At 46.8% G+C, this 16383-nt stretch overlaps 1 protein-coding gene across 1 annotated transcript; it reads left to right on the forward strand.

Annotated features, from left to right (window-relative positions):
- Positions 1 to 122: 122 nt before the first annotated feature.
- Positions 123 to 16377, forward strand: Mrps18a (mitochondrial ribosomal protein S18A). Its single transcript, XM_076858654.1, has 6 exons — positions 123 to 252; positions 6824 to 6855; positions 9704 to 9811; positions 12313 to 12436; positions 12630 to 12699; positions 15938 to 16377. The coding sequence occupies exons 1-6, from the start codon at positions 141 to 143 to the stop codon at positions 16080 to 16082; spliced, it is 591 nt and encodes a 196-aa protein (XP_076714769.1). The 5' UTR covers positions 123 to 140; the 3' UTR covers positions 16083 to 16377.
- The last annotated feature ends 6 nt before the right edge of the window (positions 16378 to 16383 follow it).

A 16383-nucleotide genomic window follows, 5' to 3' on the forward strand; every position in this document is an offset into this window, starting at 1 on the left:
TACTAAAATAAGCAAATACATAAAATAATAACAGGAGTAAAAGAGCGAAAAGTACGGCGCCAGAGGTTCTGCCGGACTACCGGCTGCGCGCGCGCCGTTCCGGAAGCGGAAGTGCACAGAGGTCAGGCTTGGCTTTCAAGATGGCGCCCCTCATGGCGTTGGTATCCGGCTGTGGGCGGCTTCTCCGAGGGCTCCTGGCGGTCCCAGTCACGACCACTTGCCCTCGGGTTCCAGCTCGAGGATTCAGGGAAGGTGAGTCCTAAGTCCCTGAGCGTCCGAGATTGAGAAAAACTACAGAAAGTACTTCCGCCCGCCGTGGTGCGCCCCTCCCTTCCTTCACGAGACTCTGAAACATCGGCGGAGGTGCTGACCTCACAGGGTGCTTAAAACCTTCTTCCGACCTTGGTGATGGTGTTTGAATTTGTATGTCTTGTTAGTGTTCTCAAAAAACGGAGGAGGGCGGAGAGAAAGGCCTAGTTACTTAGCATAAATAGAAACCTGTCGCGGGGTTCAGAAAAGTTTTCAGGAAGAGATTGCATCGCCATCTCCTTCATTAAAACGTCCCTGAACCATGAAGAAGGAACATCAATTTTTCTCCAGAAAAAGCTGTGATCTGAAGGTGGCTTCCCCCAACCCCCAGGCCGGTAGTCTCCCCAAGAGGTGCAGGCCAAGGTGGAAAGGCCACTGAACAGCTGAGACAGGCAAATGCAGGGTGGTTCCGTTTTTCGTTAATATTGTCTGGGAAAGGAGCCTAGTGTCAACTGAGAGGTTACTGAAGGACAAGTGCTGTGCTTCAAGCTGTGAAGGGATTCTGAAGAAAGAAAACACAGCTCTTTTCCTGAGAAGCTTAGGTTCTAATGAGATGATATGTGTGCACTTCAGTAAATTCAAGTTAGCCATTTACATGACAAAAAGTACAGGGAGATTCAGTTACCGGAAACAGCAAACCCGGTTGGAAATTTTCAGAAAGGGAATGTTTCTTGAACAGGCTTATAAAAGGATGGAATCTGGCAAAGAGTGAAGGTCTGGCAAAGAGTGAAGGTCTTTCAGGACGTGGCCTTCCTTTGTGTACTGTTGGAAGCAGGAAAGAATGAGTGATGTGAAAAATAAGTGATATAGTTTTGTTTTGTTTAGGATTCTGTCATAGTATTGGCCAACCAGTATATCATTAAAAGCTGAGAAGTATCCAGTGAAAAGAATGATCATTGTTGTCAGAGGGAGAAAAAGAAGAGTTTAACGAAGGAATCTTTGGATTTGTCTTGGAAGAATTCTCTCTTTAGATTTCAAACAAGTTTCAGTAGAGTGGCCAGCAAGTTTGGGGAAATCAAAAAGATATTCAATAAGAAATGGTAATAGCAGGTATGTTTGAAGAATTCAACTATGATGGGAAGATGGAACAATTACTAGGAGGGAAAAAAGTCCAGATACTTCCTGCTTAATGCAAGAATAATTTAAAGAAAGACACCAAAGAGATCATGCTGATGACAGAAAGAACTTGGATAAGGTGTTTCATCTGTTTCCATGCTGCATAATTAAGCCTATACTCATGCATTTATTAGGTTGTCTACCAAGTGTCAAACTCTAATGGCTGCAAATTGCATATCCTTCATGAAATTCAAAGTTGAAACAGTTCTTTGCCTTTTTTCCAGAAAAAAGTTGAAAGAGGGATAGTTTTTTATTTTGCTCGTTGGGTTTTTGTTTGTTGCTATTTGTTTGGTTTTACTTCGTTTTACAGTATGGGGGATCAAGTGCAGGGGCACTTTTACCACTGAGCTACATCTCCAGCCCTTTTATTTTGAGACAGGGCCTTGCTAAGTTGCCCAGGCTAGCCTTGAACTTGGGACCCTCCTGCCTTAAGTCTTCTCCATAAATACTTGGATTAGTAGCTGTTCTGTCTGTTAATCATTGGTAAACCTAAATCTAAGTATTAGATTGAATTGATGTGATCTTTCATGAAGGCACTATCATATTCTATATTCTTGGGAATCATCTGTGTCCAGAACCTTTCAAGTTTTTGTTTTCTGGAAATGGCTCTATCTGTTATTTGTAAAGCATGGGGTATAGGCCAGGGATGCTACTAAACATCCTACAGTGCACATGTCAGCTCCCTATAACAAAGAACCGTCTGGCCTAAAATGCCAATCCTGCTGTTTCTGAGAAAATCTGATCTAAAGTCTGGCAAGAGGGACATATAAAACCAACAGAGAGAGATTGATTCAATTATTATAGAAGGAGCAAGACTGAAAAGGGACAAAAATAGAAATTATGATTTACTAAGTTCTTGCTGCACCGTACTGTGCCTGATTTTCCACATGTTTATTCATTCTTTTTAACGGTTCTTAAAGGTGGCTATTAACTGTCCTTATTTTAACAGCTGAGGAAATCTGGTCCTAAGGAGTTCAGTAGCTTGCCCAACATGAGCTATAAGTGGGAGAGGTGGAAGTTGAGCCAATAGTCTTCTCTCTCCATCAGTAACATTACCTTGGTACTCTACGGCATAGCCTTTCTGTTGTTCCCTCCTCCCCTGAAAGTTCTTAACAGTTAACCTGCTAAAGACTGTTTAATGCCTTTATGGTTGGTACTGCCAGATTTAGCAAAGCTTTTGTTAGATCTTTGTCCTGCTTTGTCACTCTTAGATCCCTCATTAAGGAAATTTAAAAACAAGAAAACAAATGCATAATTGTATGAATTAACAACCATGATCTATACATGATTCAATACGCTTTCAGCAGAGCTTATTGAAATGGGGAAAGGCCAAAGAGAATTTGCATCATTTCTTCATTTAGTTAGAGCTTTTAGAGGACTTGTCATTTCAGACAATGATGTGCCTGGCAGGGTGGACAGTTTAATGAGCTGAAAGCCAGGAGAGAAGAGTATGCAAGTTGAGGACTTTGAAATAAATTCAAGGGACAGTCAGGTGGAATGGCACACACCTGTAATCCCAGCAGTTCTGGAGGTTAAGACAAGAGGACCACGAGTTCAAGTCCAGCCTCAGCAATTTAGCAAGACCCTGTCTCAAAAATAAAATAGGAAGCTGGGCATAATAGTATACACCTCTAATCCCAGCAGCTGGGGGATGGCGGGGGGGGGGGGGGAGCCCCTGAAGCAGGAGGATCACTAAGTTCAAAGCCAGCCTCAGCAACTTACTGAGACCCTGTCTCAAAAAATAAAAAGGGTTGAAGATGTAGCTCAGTGGTTAAGTGCCTGGGTTCAATCTGGTACTAAAGACTGGGTAGGGCTAGAGGTGTAGCTCAGATGTAGAGCTAGGTTAAATCCCCAGTACCACAAACAAACAAAACAAAAGAACTCAAGGGACATAGTCCAAAGTGACCTGTTAGTGGAAAGAGATTTCTATGCAGCAGTAATCCTCCTCATTCAGAAGTGTAGGGCATGGAAATTCCCTGAGAGGTCCAAGGAAAAAGAAGGGGAGATTAAATGAAAGAACCAGGAAATTTTAATGGTTGAATTAAAGATGAACTAAAGAAAGCAGACCTTGATGCAAGAAGTTATTTGAGAAAATCAGTCAGTGGCCAGAAGTGCAGGCACACATTCCAAAAATGTTCTCTGCTTCCTAACCCTAAACAAGATTGGTAAAGCTACCTTCTGGCCCTCAGTTGTCCCATTCCTTCATACTCTGCTTAGGACTTGATTCCCACAGGTCTTGGAGCTCTTGGTTTCTTTGACCTCACTGCAGCCATACCCTGCAATACTACTCATCATTTATCTGTCCTCACTTCCTTCTTTACTAAGCAGTTGGGTCTTTATTACAGCTGCAGATCATTGCATTTGTGTTTATGTGGCCATCAAGGTCTTTTGTGTTTCTCACAGTCTCACCACATTGCTGTTTTGCTCCAGACTATTATGATTTAATTATCTTGGACTCTATCCTAGGAGAGTTTACTGAAGTACTCAAAGAACCTCTTTAAGAGGCATGAGCTTTCTTATGGTAAAATTCTCATACTTGGATTAGTTCCCTTGCTTCCACTAGGGCAAAGATTGTGCCTTTTCAATCCCAGCTCTCCACAATATGTAGAGTGAGGCTGTACACCCCATGGGTGCTTAGCAAATGTGTTGCCTCATTTGGGACAGATTATGAGAAATGCCTATTTTGAAGGATTTGGCCCTTAATTCTAGTTTAGACAACTGCTTCATCTTTTTTCCTTAGTTTACTTGATACTGCCATATCTCTGAACACAAGGGTGATTTCATCTTTTCCCAAACAAGTTTTCTGTTAGTGCCTAAATCTCTTAGTTCAGCTTTTCTTAGCCACCCCACTTCTCTTGAATGGAGAGGAGGCTGGGGACAAAATGGATCTCAGTTTGTTTGGTTTTAACATGTTTTGCTATGCACACTGAAAATCAATACTATTTTGATGCCTATCTCCTCTTTCCAGAGGCTTAAAATCTATTGAGGGCCTGTCCAGGTTCCAGCTGGGCCCTCTCCCCCTGCACTAAGACACCACCCTGATCAGTCTCTGTCTCTTGTGAGTTCTCAGGTCATTCCTCTGGTTTGACAAATTGTCTCCCTTAGATAAGCATCTGCCTATTGTTTTACCCACTGGCTCCTAGTAAGAGGACTCACTGGCTCAGAGTTGCTGTGTGGAGAGCTTGTGAATAGTGGAGCTTGCCATGGGCTTTGATCTCTTTTCCAGGGGCCAGTGGGATGACTTCAGGGTTTGGGTCTTGGCCGAGAGTGATGTGTGTTTTGTTAGAGTTGTTTACCTCATGGTTAGGACCAAGTGCCTGCACCTCCAAGGGAACCACATGTTTATCCTTTGTGTTTCAGGGCATTGTTCTTGTGCTGACTCCAGTGGTACTAGAATGTGTCTGCTTTTCTTTCCTGTGGGGCTTCTTAGCTTAGAAACTTTCCCCCCTGCTTGTTGCTCATGGGTTGCCCGCAGACCCTCTCCCAATTCGGTTTGTGCAAATTTTCAAAGTTTCGGGGCACTTGGATCCCTTACTGGACTGGGGATGTGTGCCCTCTTTTTACTCCCCCAACCCTTGGTTGTATCTTGACACATTGCAGTGACCTTCCCTCTGCAGCTGTGTTGGCTTTCAGACTAAGGACCAGGTTGAGTCTCATCCACATCCCGTTCTTGGGTTGGTCTCTGTTCTGTACAAGTAGATCCGTGTGTGGGGTGTGTGGGGTGACGCAAGTTAAGTTTCTCTGAGAAACCTAGCTTGTCTGTGAATTGATTAGTGACTACTGTGTTCTCTGGAGAGAGCCTCAGGGCTTTGCTAGTCATCATTTCTCCTTTGTGTGGCTGGGTTGGATATTGAGAGGCTCTCAGGTTGGTTGTTTTGGAATAATGAGTCTTTTGGAATGGCTAGCCCAGAAAACAAGTGGAGGACAATTCCAAGCAGTCTGTGTCCAATTAGGTGTCAGTCACAGAGTTCAGTGATCACTCAGATGCTGCCATGGGCCTCTAGCTTGGTTAGAATTGCCTTTTTTCCTTAGTCCCTTTTCTTTTATTTTTTATTGCAAAAGCAACATATGTTTATTTTAGAAAATGTAAATAGGCAAAAAGAAGAATCTAAAAGCACCTACATATTCCTACCACAAGGGATAACCAGAATTAGGATTTGGATATCTAACGCATAGACACACAGCTGGCCAGGAGCTTCTTGCAATCCACAGCTAATTGTATATATGCTGATGGCCATTTCCCTTGGGAGTGGTCTGTAGCTTTCACTGGGTTCTCAACGTTAAAGACCTTAGGCTTTTTCTAATCTGTACTATTTCTTGCTTTGGCCAGAGCTAAGTAAAGCTAAACAGTGGTAACCAAGCTGCTGTTTAAATAGGGTTTTAGTGTTTTGAGAGACAGTTTGCAGCTATGCAGGCCCAAGTTTTCTCTTGCAGTAGTCAGCAATTAGAAGGGGACTGTGGCAAGTATTATGCTCCCTAAAAATAATTTGCTATGGACCAGATCCTCTGCTAACAGCTATGGCTTGCTCTCTTTCTAAATAAACTCAAAGAACAGGGGATTCTCTCCAGGAACAGTGCTGAATGTGGGCTGTCAGCTTGGTTCTTCCTTTGGTGGTTGTTGAAGTTGTTGTTCTGTATCCTGGTTAGGTGAGATAGGAATTGTGTGTAACTGACAGATATGTGCAACTGATGGTCTTGCCCTGTGTTTCCTTCTGACTGTCTCAGACCTAGGGAGTCGCTCTCAGTTTGAAGTGACAGTGCTCTTCTTGAAATGCTGCTGCACCCTATCTGCAGGTTCCTTATTCCTGTAGATTTCTTGCAACACTCCGGGGAGAGGAATGGAGAAAAATAGAGCTGAGGAGAAGATTTAATTCACAGGGCTGTCTTCATAGGGATTTAACATGCAACTCTCAGGATGTGTTTAAGGGTGAACTTGTCTCACTGATTAGCCACCACGGGGCTGCTAGAACACTGTTAGGGTAGTACTATTTTAAATTGCAAGCCTTTCAAAGTCGGAAACCATTTTGTCTGTGCTCTTTGTGAAGGGGCATTTGTAGGGAGTACTTTTCTTCCAATGCTGCTGCCCCACCAACTTTTAGGTCATAATTGCTAACCACAACAGGGCAGGATCTTGCCAGTTCTTAAATATAACCAAGATGTATCTTTCAGCTTAGATGGGCAAAAATAGTGTGGAGACCCTTAATCCCAGAGAGATGACACTGCCCCCAGTCAGCCTTGGCCATTGGGGGGTGAGCCCTGAATGCTTTCTGTCCCAGATAGGGCCCACAGGCGAGGGCAGACTTGAGGCTCCTTTTTTCTGCCTAGAATTTGAGCTGTTATTTGAAACTCCCTGTTCCTTATTAAATGACTGACCTAATTTTCCCCTTTATCTCTGCAGTGGTGGAGATCCAAGAAGGGAAGACAACTATAGTAAGTATCAAGTTGGCCACTTAAAACCTCCTTAACGCTTGGAACTGCCTGGCTGTCCCTCTGAGGGAGGGAAGCAGGCCCATACTGGACTCCTGGCTCCTGGACCAGCTCCCTTGGTGACCATAAATCCTACAGTCAATGATTTTCCAAGCCTGCATTGTAATGTGGCTAATCAGGAACAGTTACTGGGCCTGGGCAGAGATTATCTGTTATTTGATTAAAGTGATTTTTTGTATGATATGGTCTCAGGCCTTTGCTGATACATTCTTTGGCAGGTGATAAATCAGTTTCCCATAGGGGAAACTAAGGCAGTGTTGCAGGCCTAGAGAGCCAGAGTGAGTTGCCAGAACTGGGAGCCTGGATCTCAGTTCCCTTTCTTTTCTGCCTGGAATGACTAAGCTACTCCTTTAAGCAATGCACATTTGAAAGGTGACATTCTTTGCACTCTGGCCTTACTTAGCTGGCATGTTGGCTTGTCTGTTGGTAAGAAAATTGGAATGATTGTTCATCTATCCACTCTCCCTTTTCCTTCACTGGACATATCTCACCTCCCCTCCTTGGGGAGTCACGGGGCCTAGATTATCCTATAATCCTTAAAAGACAACGCTGTTTTCACATGGCCTTCCATGCCTCAAAAAAATCCTCAGCCACTCCACAGAGCTCCTAGAAGCCTCTGTAACTTGTATGTCAATCAAGGATTTAACCCTTCTGGCAGCTGACCAAGCTCCGCCCTCCCCAAGATAAGTCTTTTTCGCTTTGGGTCTTCCCCAGAATACTCCCTCAACCTTTCCACTAATTAGCCTCAACAGTCGGGATTTTTTAGAGGACTTCCATCCCATCAGGGCACTTTTTTGGGGTTCCTTGATTAAAGACAAGCATTTACCCTGTAAACTCCATACTAGAGGAGAAAGATACATCTGATTTTTTTCTTCTCTTTCTCTCTTTCTTTGCAGTATTGGGGCTTCAACCCAGGGCTTACACATATAGGTAAGCACTCTGCCACTGAGCTATACCCCTAGCCCTTTTATAAATTTTATTTAGACAGAGTCTTGCTAAGTTGCCAGGGTAAAGCCCAGCAACTTGGGAGGCTAAGGCAGGAGGATTGCTAAATTCAAGGGCAGCTTCTGCAACTTAGCAAGATCTGGTCTCAAAACTAAAATAAATAAATCCTGTATCAAAATAAATATAAATAAATGAATAGGGCTGGGGATGTGGCTCAGTGGTTAAGCACCCCTGGGTTCAATCCTTGGTATAAAAAAATAAAATAGGGCTAGGGATGTAGCTCAGTGGTAGACCACCCCTGGGTTTGGTCCCCAGTACCTTAATTGCCAGCTGGCCTCGAACTTGTAATCCTCCTGAATCAGCCTCCCAAGTGCCTGGGATTACAGGCATGTGTCACTACACCTGACTTATGAGTGCTTTTCATGTGAGGCAAGAATTTGCTCTTTGTAGAATGAACATGGAGACACTCGCAGTAGCTCCGGGAGAGCCCATCCATGCCTGGAGAGGCACTGCCATGGCTGACCACGGGTGATACTTTCTCCTCTATGAAATAAGATCAGATACCTGCCATACTAGGTGGCGAGAGCTAAATGAAATGATTTATGTGAACTATTCTTGGCACAGAGCCATTCATATAAGGAAGGGTAATAAATGTGAGCTCTCTCCCATTGCAGTATGCCCTCCCAATACCTACTATGCACCTGTGGATTTTCTGTAGCCCACAGCTTCTATTTCTGGCTATGGTTGTGGTTGCTATAGCAGAAAGGTGGGTAGAGGTATGGCATAGTGGTTGCTATTGCAGAAAGGTGGGTAGAGGTGCCCAGCACAGCCACACAGGACTTCCAGTCCCTTTCTCTTTGGCCAGTCTCCCTGCTACCCCCAGGAGACAGTGTTGCTTCCCTCCCAAAGCCTCAAATTTTCCCAGCCTTATGCTCATAGTTCACAGTCACAGTCAGCCATGCTCTCTAAATATCCCTTGCAATTGGAGCTGACTCCCAGATCATTGGTTTATAGCACCGAGTAATTTCAAGGCTGTGACACAGTACAGCTGCAGGGGGGTCACTTTGCACATGGTCTTAGCAAGACTTGAAAGGTGGCATCTAAAATGATAAAAACAAAGAGGAGCTAGGAATGTATCTGCCTGTTTGTGGTTTTTGTTTATTTTCAAAGAGAGGAGAACTGCAGTGCACATAGATACCTGCTTTTATGAACAGGGCCCAGGGTTTCTCAGCCTTGGAACCAATGGCATTTGGGGCTGGATAATTCTTTGTTGGAAGGACTATCCTGTGCAATGTGGGATGGTTAGCAGCATCCCAGCTAGATGCCAGTCACACTCCTTTCCCAGTCCCCACATGTTTCCAAGGGTCCCCTGGGGAGCAAAATCACCTCTGGTGCGGTCTGCTTGCATAGACTTCACTCTGTGAGGTAAAGCTAGAAAGTGCAGTCTCCTCAGAACGACGTGGAGTGGGAGGGAGTCTTCCCTGGTCTCCAGTGCCATTTGAAACTTTTACCCTGTGCATGTATTCCCTTTTGCCAGAGGCCGAGAGGAAGCATAAAGTTCTAGTGTTTTGTTTTTGTTTGATGAGGAAGGAAAGGTAGCATTCAGTTACTAGAGTAAGCCTCCCCCTCTCTCTTCAGATAGTTCCCACTACCCTGTAGGCTGCCAAACCACATCCCTGTGGCCATCCCAGCTGAAACACACCTAAGTGCAGGCAGTGGAGGCCTGCTGCCAGCAGACCTTCAGAGAGAAACCCCCACTAGAATTCCTGTCATTGGGGGTTTGCTCAAAGATAAGCAGCTGCACATTGATCCTGTGCCTCGGCTGTCTTCTTTCTCTTCCATTTAGATCGAAGGCCGTATCATAGAGACTCCCAAGGAGAGTCCACATCCCCCCAACCCCTCAGGCCAGTGCCCCATCTGCCGTTGGAACCTGAAGCACAAGTATACCTATGAGGTGAGTCTGCATGCAGAGACATTCAGCCTGTGTGTTGTAGAGGTTGGGTTCCTAGTTAACTTGAGCATTATCCCCATGCCATAGCCACTGTTGCATTTCACAAAACCACAAAAAACAGCAGCATTGTCCAGTGGCTATAAACCCTGCTGGACTTTAGAATCACCTGACGAACTTTAAGTGATACCCCACATTTACCTCAGACCAACCGAATCAGTCTCTGGGAGTGAGCCAGGCATTTTTAAATCTTTCCTCTGATTCTAACATGCAGCCAGGGCTGAGAGCCATGGATTGAGTTCATGGATCAGTTATGCTTTGGAGCACTAGGAGTTATATTCTTGCAGTGATAGAATCAGGTCTGGGTTTACTCTCCTCCTTTTATTACTTTTTTAAATTGGTGCATCATAATCATACATAATAATACATTATACCATATTCATTTTGTTTTTATTTCTGTAGTTATATATGTGTGGTGCAGGGAATCATATCCATGACCTGGCATAGGCTGGGCAAGTGCTATATTCACTGAGCCACATCCCAGCCCTCTTTCTTTTACAATGAGGCTGGCTTATGGTTCTTACTGTGATCTGGGAACATACTACTCCTTTTTCCCATATTGGAGCTACAGAGATCCCTGATTGTTCCACCTCTTCTGGAGCAGCTGCTTCTGGAGAAAGGGATAACAAGTGCCCACAGCAGCAGGCAGGGCAGGGAGGGCACATCCTGCGTTAGGCACTGCGTGAGTGCTTGTTTTAATCCACCTAGTTTTCACACTAATGCCTTGAAGTAGGGACTTTTCCATTCATGTTTTATAGATGAGGAAATTGAGGCATGGAGAAGTTAATGAACTTGCCTCAAATCGCCCAGCTAAATATCAGAACTGGGATACAAATTCCAGGGATACAGAGCCCAAGTTCCTACTACCCTGTAGAGATGGGGAGGGCCTGGGGGTAGGACACAGCCCTGGAGAAATCCATACTTGTTCTTCAGAGCTGGTGACATTAAGCACTCTATTCTGGGATTTCAGGTGATTCAGGCTCTAAGCCAGTTTGACCTGTGAGTTGTCCCTATGCCCCTTTGTGGAATGGATGACTAAGAACAGAGATCCTGGTCAGATGATAAGAGCAGAAGAGGCCACATGCCCATGGGATCTGAACAGAATGACCCAACTAATCTCCTGGGCTGGGAGCCTTGGCTTCAGGCCACCTTTGGGGAGAGGCTCTTTCTCCCTTCCCTACGCCCTTCTGCCAGTGGGTGCCAGAAGTAATAGAAAGTGTACAGGCAGAAGAGTGGTGTTGTGAGCTTCCTGCAACATGAAAGTTAGTGGGGATGTGGTTATGCTTTGAATCCCAGCTGCTGATCAGTGAACCCCACAACTGCCCAGCCACTGTGGGTCACTCTTCCTACCAGCAGTTTCCAGGAAATGTACTTGGCTCTGTTTATCCAGCAGAAGAAATCTAATCCCCTCTGAGGTAAAGGGTAAAGTTGTTTTCCCTTTTACCCCTTTCTACTTGGAGCACTGTTAGCCTGAACTGCACAAAGCCATCAGCTTGCGTGGCAGCCCACAGTGGAGGGCTGGGGTGATGAGCCCAGCTTATCAGCCTTGGAGTAATCTAATCCAAGTTCTTTTTCAGCTGATTCTGAAGAGTACAGGGGAAAGAATTGGGGGCCTGGGTCCCTCAGGAACTGTCCAGTGATTAATGCAAATCTGCAGTCATACAGTGAGGTGCCTGCCAGGGCAGCAAGTCAGTATATGGAACATGACTGCTAAAACTGCAAGCCAGGCCATTAGTGGGACAATGGTGTATTCTGTTAACCCTTTCAGCCATTCTGTGAAAGGTGGGGGAAGGGGGCCTTCTCGCTCAATTCTGGCTCTCTTTATCTTTTTTTCCTTGACCTATCCTGAGCAGCCTGTTGAACATGTGATGGCCCAAAGGAAGCCCAGGAATCCATTCCCATCTGGTCAACAGGGGGGTTAGAAAATATAGGATTAAACTTAACAACCTGGCCCCCCTCCTCAGCTCGCATTCTTGCCTAGCACTTCAGAGGAAATGGCAGAAGGCAAAGTGGGCTGTCTGCATATACTCAGCCTGTGGCCTGTAGACTCTGGTGGCTGAAATGGCTTTCCTTCTTGTATAGAATATCTAGCGTGCCTCCTCTCCTGTCTGAGGAGAATAATCCACCAGATATTTTACATACTGCAAGTGCATGAAAGATGGGTGCTTCTCATAGCATTTGTAGTCTCTTTCCTAATCAAGCAGCATGTAGTCTCATGGAGGCAAAGAGAGCTCTTGGGATTGGTAATTTGGTACAGAAAATCCTACTGAGTTGAGATTAACCTTTGTTAGAGAAGGTAGCTGACTAATGTACAAAGGTCTGTGTGGAAGGAGTCATCTCAGGTGGGCTCCTGAGAGACATCAACCCCTTGGAGTGGCTCCCCATGACTTCCCAGGATTAAAGGTAAATCTAGCTGACCTATGTCTCCTATGTTCGGTTTCCACTAGGATGTTCTACTACTAAGCCAGTTCATCCGGCCTCATGGAGGCATGCTGCCCCGAAAAATCACAGGCTTATGCCAGGAAGAACACCGCAAGATTGAGGAGTGTGTGAAGATGGCCCATCGAGCAGGTAGAAGGCCCCTAAGCTAGAGGGCTGCAGGCTCCCCCCCTCCCTCTGTTGCCCTACGTATCTACCCTCCTGGCAGAGAAGCGGGTATGGAGAGTGGTAGTTATACCCACCCCTGTGCCCACCTCCCACTTGGTTTTTCTGGATGCCTCCTCAGCTGCAGAGACCATCCCTTATATGCTCTTCCTCCACTCAGGTCTGCTCCCAAATCACAGGCCTCGGCTTCCTGAAGGATTTGTTCCAAAGAGCAAACCCCAACTCAACCGGTAAGTAATCCTGGGTGCCAACAACCAGAGCACTCTGTGGGCCTGCAGCTCACACTGGATTCCACTGGGGAAGCCATTTGTGGAGTGTGGCCCACAGCTCAGGAAAGCTAGAGTGGCCTTGGATGTCTGGTCCTTTTCTCACCAGCTCAAGCACCCCCACCCCCATCATTCCACCATGACTGCAATGTGTACTGCTTCTACTGCCTGCCTTACTGGCCCCAGACTCTTTCCTTTTCCCAGCCCTGTGGAGCACTGACATAGAGGCAAGAAGGGTAAGGAGGCCTGCTGATTGGGCATTAGAATGTGCTAATCCCCTGTTTATGACATCACACTCAGTTGCTATGGAGATGTCAGAGTACTTCTACAAACTTTCAGTCTTCTAGCTCACTGTAGCTTTGGGGTTATTAGAGGGCAGAGCAAGGCTCGCAGGGCACAGTGGCACACAGCTGTAATTCCAGCAGCTTGGCTGGGAAGGCTGAAGCAGGAGGATCACAATCAAGGCCAGCCTCAGCAGATGACCTCAGGGTGGTGTCCATGTAGACTAGATCACAAGCAGTGCTCCATGAAGTTGTGCAGTTCACATCAACTCAACTTTGTGTGGCAGCCTGAGAGGTCCTGAGGTTTTATCAAGGAGGAGAAGACAGCCCACACCCTTGAATCAGTCTTCCCTCCAGCCTAAACAAGGTAGCCTTTCTAGAATAGGAGCAGATTCTTGTCTAACACTCAAGCAGCTATCCTGTTGTCCGTTCCTCTTCTGTCTCTGACATCACCACACTCAAGTGCTCTTAAATCTATGATGTCCCTTTGTTCAGAGTAAGGCCAGGTCTGTAAAGTTGACTTTGGAGTTTGTGTTTCTCTACTAATGACCCCTCCAGACAGCCTCCAGTCTGTCCAGCTGCTCTAGTAGTTTCCAGACTGGAGTGAGAAAAATTCAGTTGTTTTTTGTAGGGAACCAAAGATGACTGTCTCAAAACAAGACCCCTCAACTCCCAGTAAACCTCCTAGATTGAGCCCTACTAGAACCCAGGTATGGAGGGTGGGAGGCCAGATTGCTGGGTCAAAGGTGCAGGATGTGGGAACACAGGGTTGCTTCCTGGTACCCTGTCTCCCCTGACCCCAGAGCCTGGGCCAGAGCTGTGCCTTTACGGACACCTTGCCAGCACCCTGGCCCTGTGCCCAGTTCCACCTGTATCTCCCACATTGTGAGCTGGGCCAACCGCCAGCAGCTCTGGACATGGTAACCTCTTCCTACATCTTCCCACTGGGCTATGGACCCACTGGGGGCTGAGCCCACCCTCCTGGATTTTTAAGAGACAGCAGCAGGCCCGAGGACACAATCTATCCTGCCCTCAGGCCTTTGAAGCTAGGCCAGGCTCCCTCCCATACATCCGGTGTCCTTTAACGTGACAGAGGATTGATGATGTGTGGGGGCTCTTGGGTTGCAAAAGGCCACCCTGGGGGGAGGGGGAGTCCTGGCTATAAAGGAAATTGATTCCCTTGCAAGGGACTCTATGGTTCCACCCAGAGGCCCTTGAGCTGCCATGTATGGGGCCCAGGTTTTGCTGGTCCCCATAGAGCCGTGCTTTGTTGTCTTGCTGCCTCTGTCCACCCGCCGCCCATTCTCAGGAGAGGTAGGAAGGGGCTGATTTGGGAGAGAGCCTGGGTTCTTTCTAAAGCTAAGGTGTTTCCAAAGAGATGACCAGAGGTCTCTAGCCCATCCCTGCCAGGCAGCTTTTCCATTTGGCACATGGAGCTAGAGCCCAGCTTCTCTCTGATGTCTCCAAGGCCTGGGGAAGAGAATAGCTGAGGACCAGACACAGTGGCTCATACCGGAAATCCTAGGAACTGGAGAGGGTGAAGCAGGACCACCTCAAAAAATTAAAAGGACTCGGGATGTAACTCAGTGGTAAAGCATCCCTGAGTTCAATCCTCAGTATCAAAACAAAAGAAAAAGAATGGCTGAGGACAGTAGCTCTGGGAAACCTGATCAGCCTAGGGATCTTGTGGAGTCCTTGAACCCAGTGAGCACTCCTTTTGGCAGGCCTGCTCCCAAGCTTCGTGTCCTCACCCTCTCCCCAAAAGACGGAGAGGTCAGCATAGGAATCAATCTGGTGGTCCCTTCCCTTTGCCTTACTCTTCTTTTATCCAAGAAAACTGATCATAGAAAAAAAGCTGTCCTGGGGCCAGCCCCTTTAGAGCCAGTACCCCAACAGGGGCATTGACATTTCCAGCAGATATTGGCAGCCCCCACCCCCACTCTACCCACATGGAATGCAGATCAGGCATCCACTCCCACCCACCCACGCCCCGCCCTCACAGCTTCCCCTCTGCACAGAGCTAATAGCAAAAGACCAAGAGCCAGAGGAACTCAGCTGAAATGAATAAATCAGCAATCTTTTTTTCTTTTTCATCTAAAAATTTTTAGCCAAAATTATTTTTTAAATTAAAAAAATTTTCATTTGAGGGTCTTTAGAGGTGCTGGGGTAAACACACATCTAGAATGGAGGCAGAGGAGGATTCCTAGCTGTTGTCATAGCGGAACTTTCAGGATAAAGGATGGGCCTTTTTGGACAGGATCCAAGTTTCATTCTGGACAGAGTAATCCCAATCCCAGTTCATATGAGCCACTTTTCCAGGAACTGTCAGGACCCTGGCCATCCCCAAAGGAAGCCAGAGGACTATGGGTGGCCATCCTTTTCCCCAACCCCTCCTACTTACAGGAACCTTCCTGGGCCAAGGTTGCACCCAAAGGCCTTTATCCCTTGGTTCCCGTCATGGGTTAAGAAGTGAGGGGCAGGGGTCTTGATTAGTTGTGGTGACCTGGGGAATTCCCTGAAGGCTGGGGTGGCTGAGAGAGCCAAGTGGGGAAGAGTGCAGGGTTCTTCCAGACCCTTGCATCACTGTCCTTCCCTGGCTAGGGCCAGAGAGCAGCAATCTACTCTCCAAGCAGCCTCTTCCTCTGCTTTCTCCAGCAGCATGGACAAACACTGACAACTCATAAAGATCAGAGAGCTGCCCAGGCTGCCTAACCCTGGCCACACACAGTTGGAGCAACAAGCACCCAGCCCATCTGTTTATACGGACACTCAGCAGGAAAATCCCTTCCCCTAGAAAAAGGAAAACTGGAGGAAGGAATTGCCTGGCGCATGGCAGCCTGGCACGAGGAGACCGTACCCTGCTGTCTCCGTCCCAGCATGCCCCCTGCACTCATAGTCACCTCCTTGTGCTTCCTCCACAGTTACCTGACCCGCTGGTCTCCCCACTCCGTCAAGCCCATCTACAAAAAAGGTGCCCGCTGGAACAAGGTGGGCATGGCTGTGGGGTCACCACTCCTAAAGGACAACATCTGCTACTCAAGAACGCCTTTGAAATTCTATCATTGACAGACCTGGCCAGAGCACCTCCTGCACATCTGCTGAGGAGCAGCAGCAGGCCAGCTTGGGAGTCCCCACAGCTGTCCTTCTGCCCTCCACCATAGGATGGCCTGGCCAGCCAGCACAAATGCACAAGGGATAATACTTTAGTACTCTTGCTGCCAGCAACAGTGCTGGGAGTTAGGGGCAGGCAAGCTGGGTCCTTTGGCAGTTGCTGTGATTTTATGACTGGCTTGGGTGATGGTCAGTGCTGGGGCACAGGAGTTTTGCCAGAAGGAATGTCATAAACCTGACCACAGACTTACCTTCT

The sequence above is a fragment of the Callospermophilus lateralis genome, chromosome 6 (genome assembly GCF_048772815.1).
Source record: "Callospermophilus lateralis isolate mCalLat2 chromosome 6, mCalLat2.hap1, whole genome shotgun sequence".
Taxonomy (NCBI): domain Eukaryota; kingdom Metazoa; phylum Chordata; class Mammalia; order Rodentia; family Sciuridae; genus Callospermophilus; species Callospermophilus lateralis.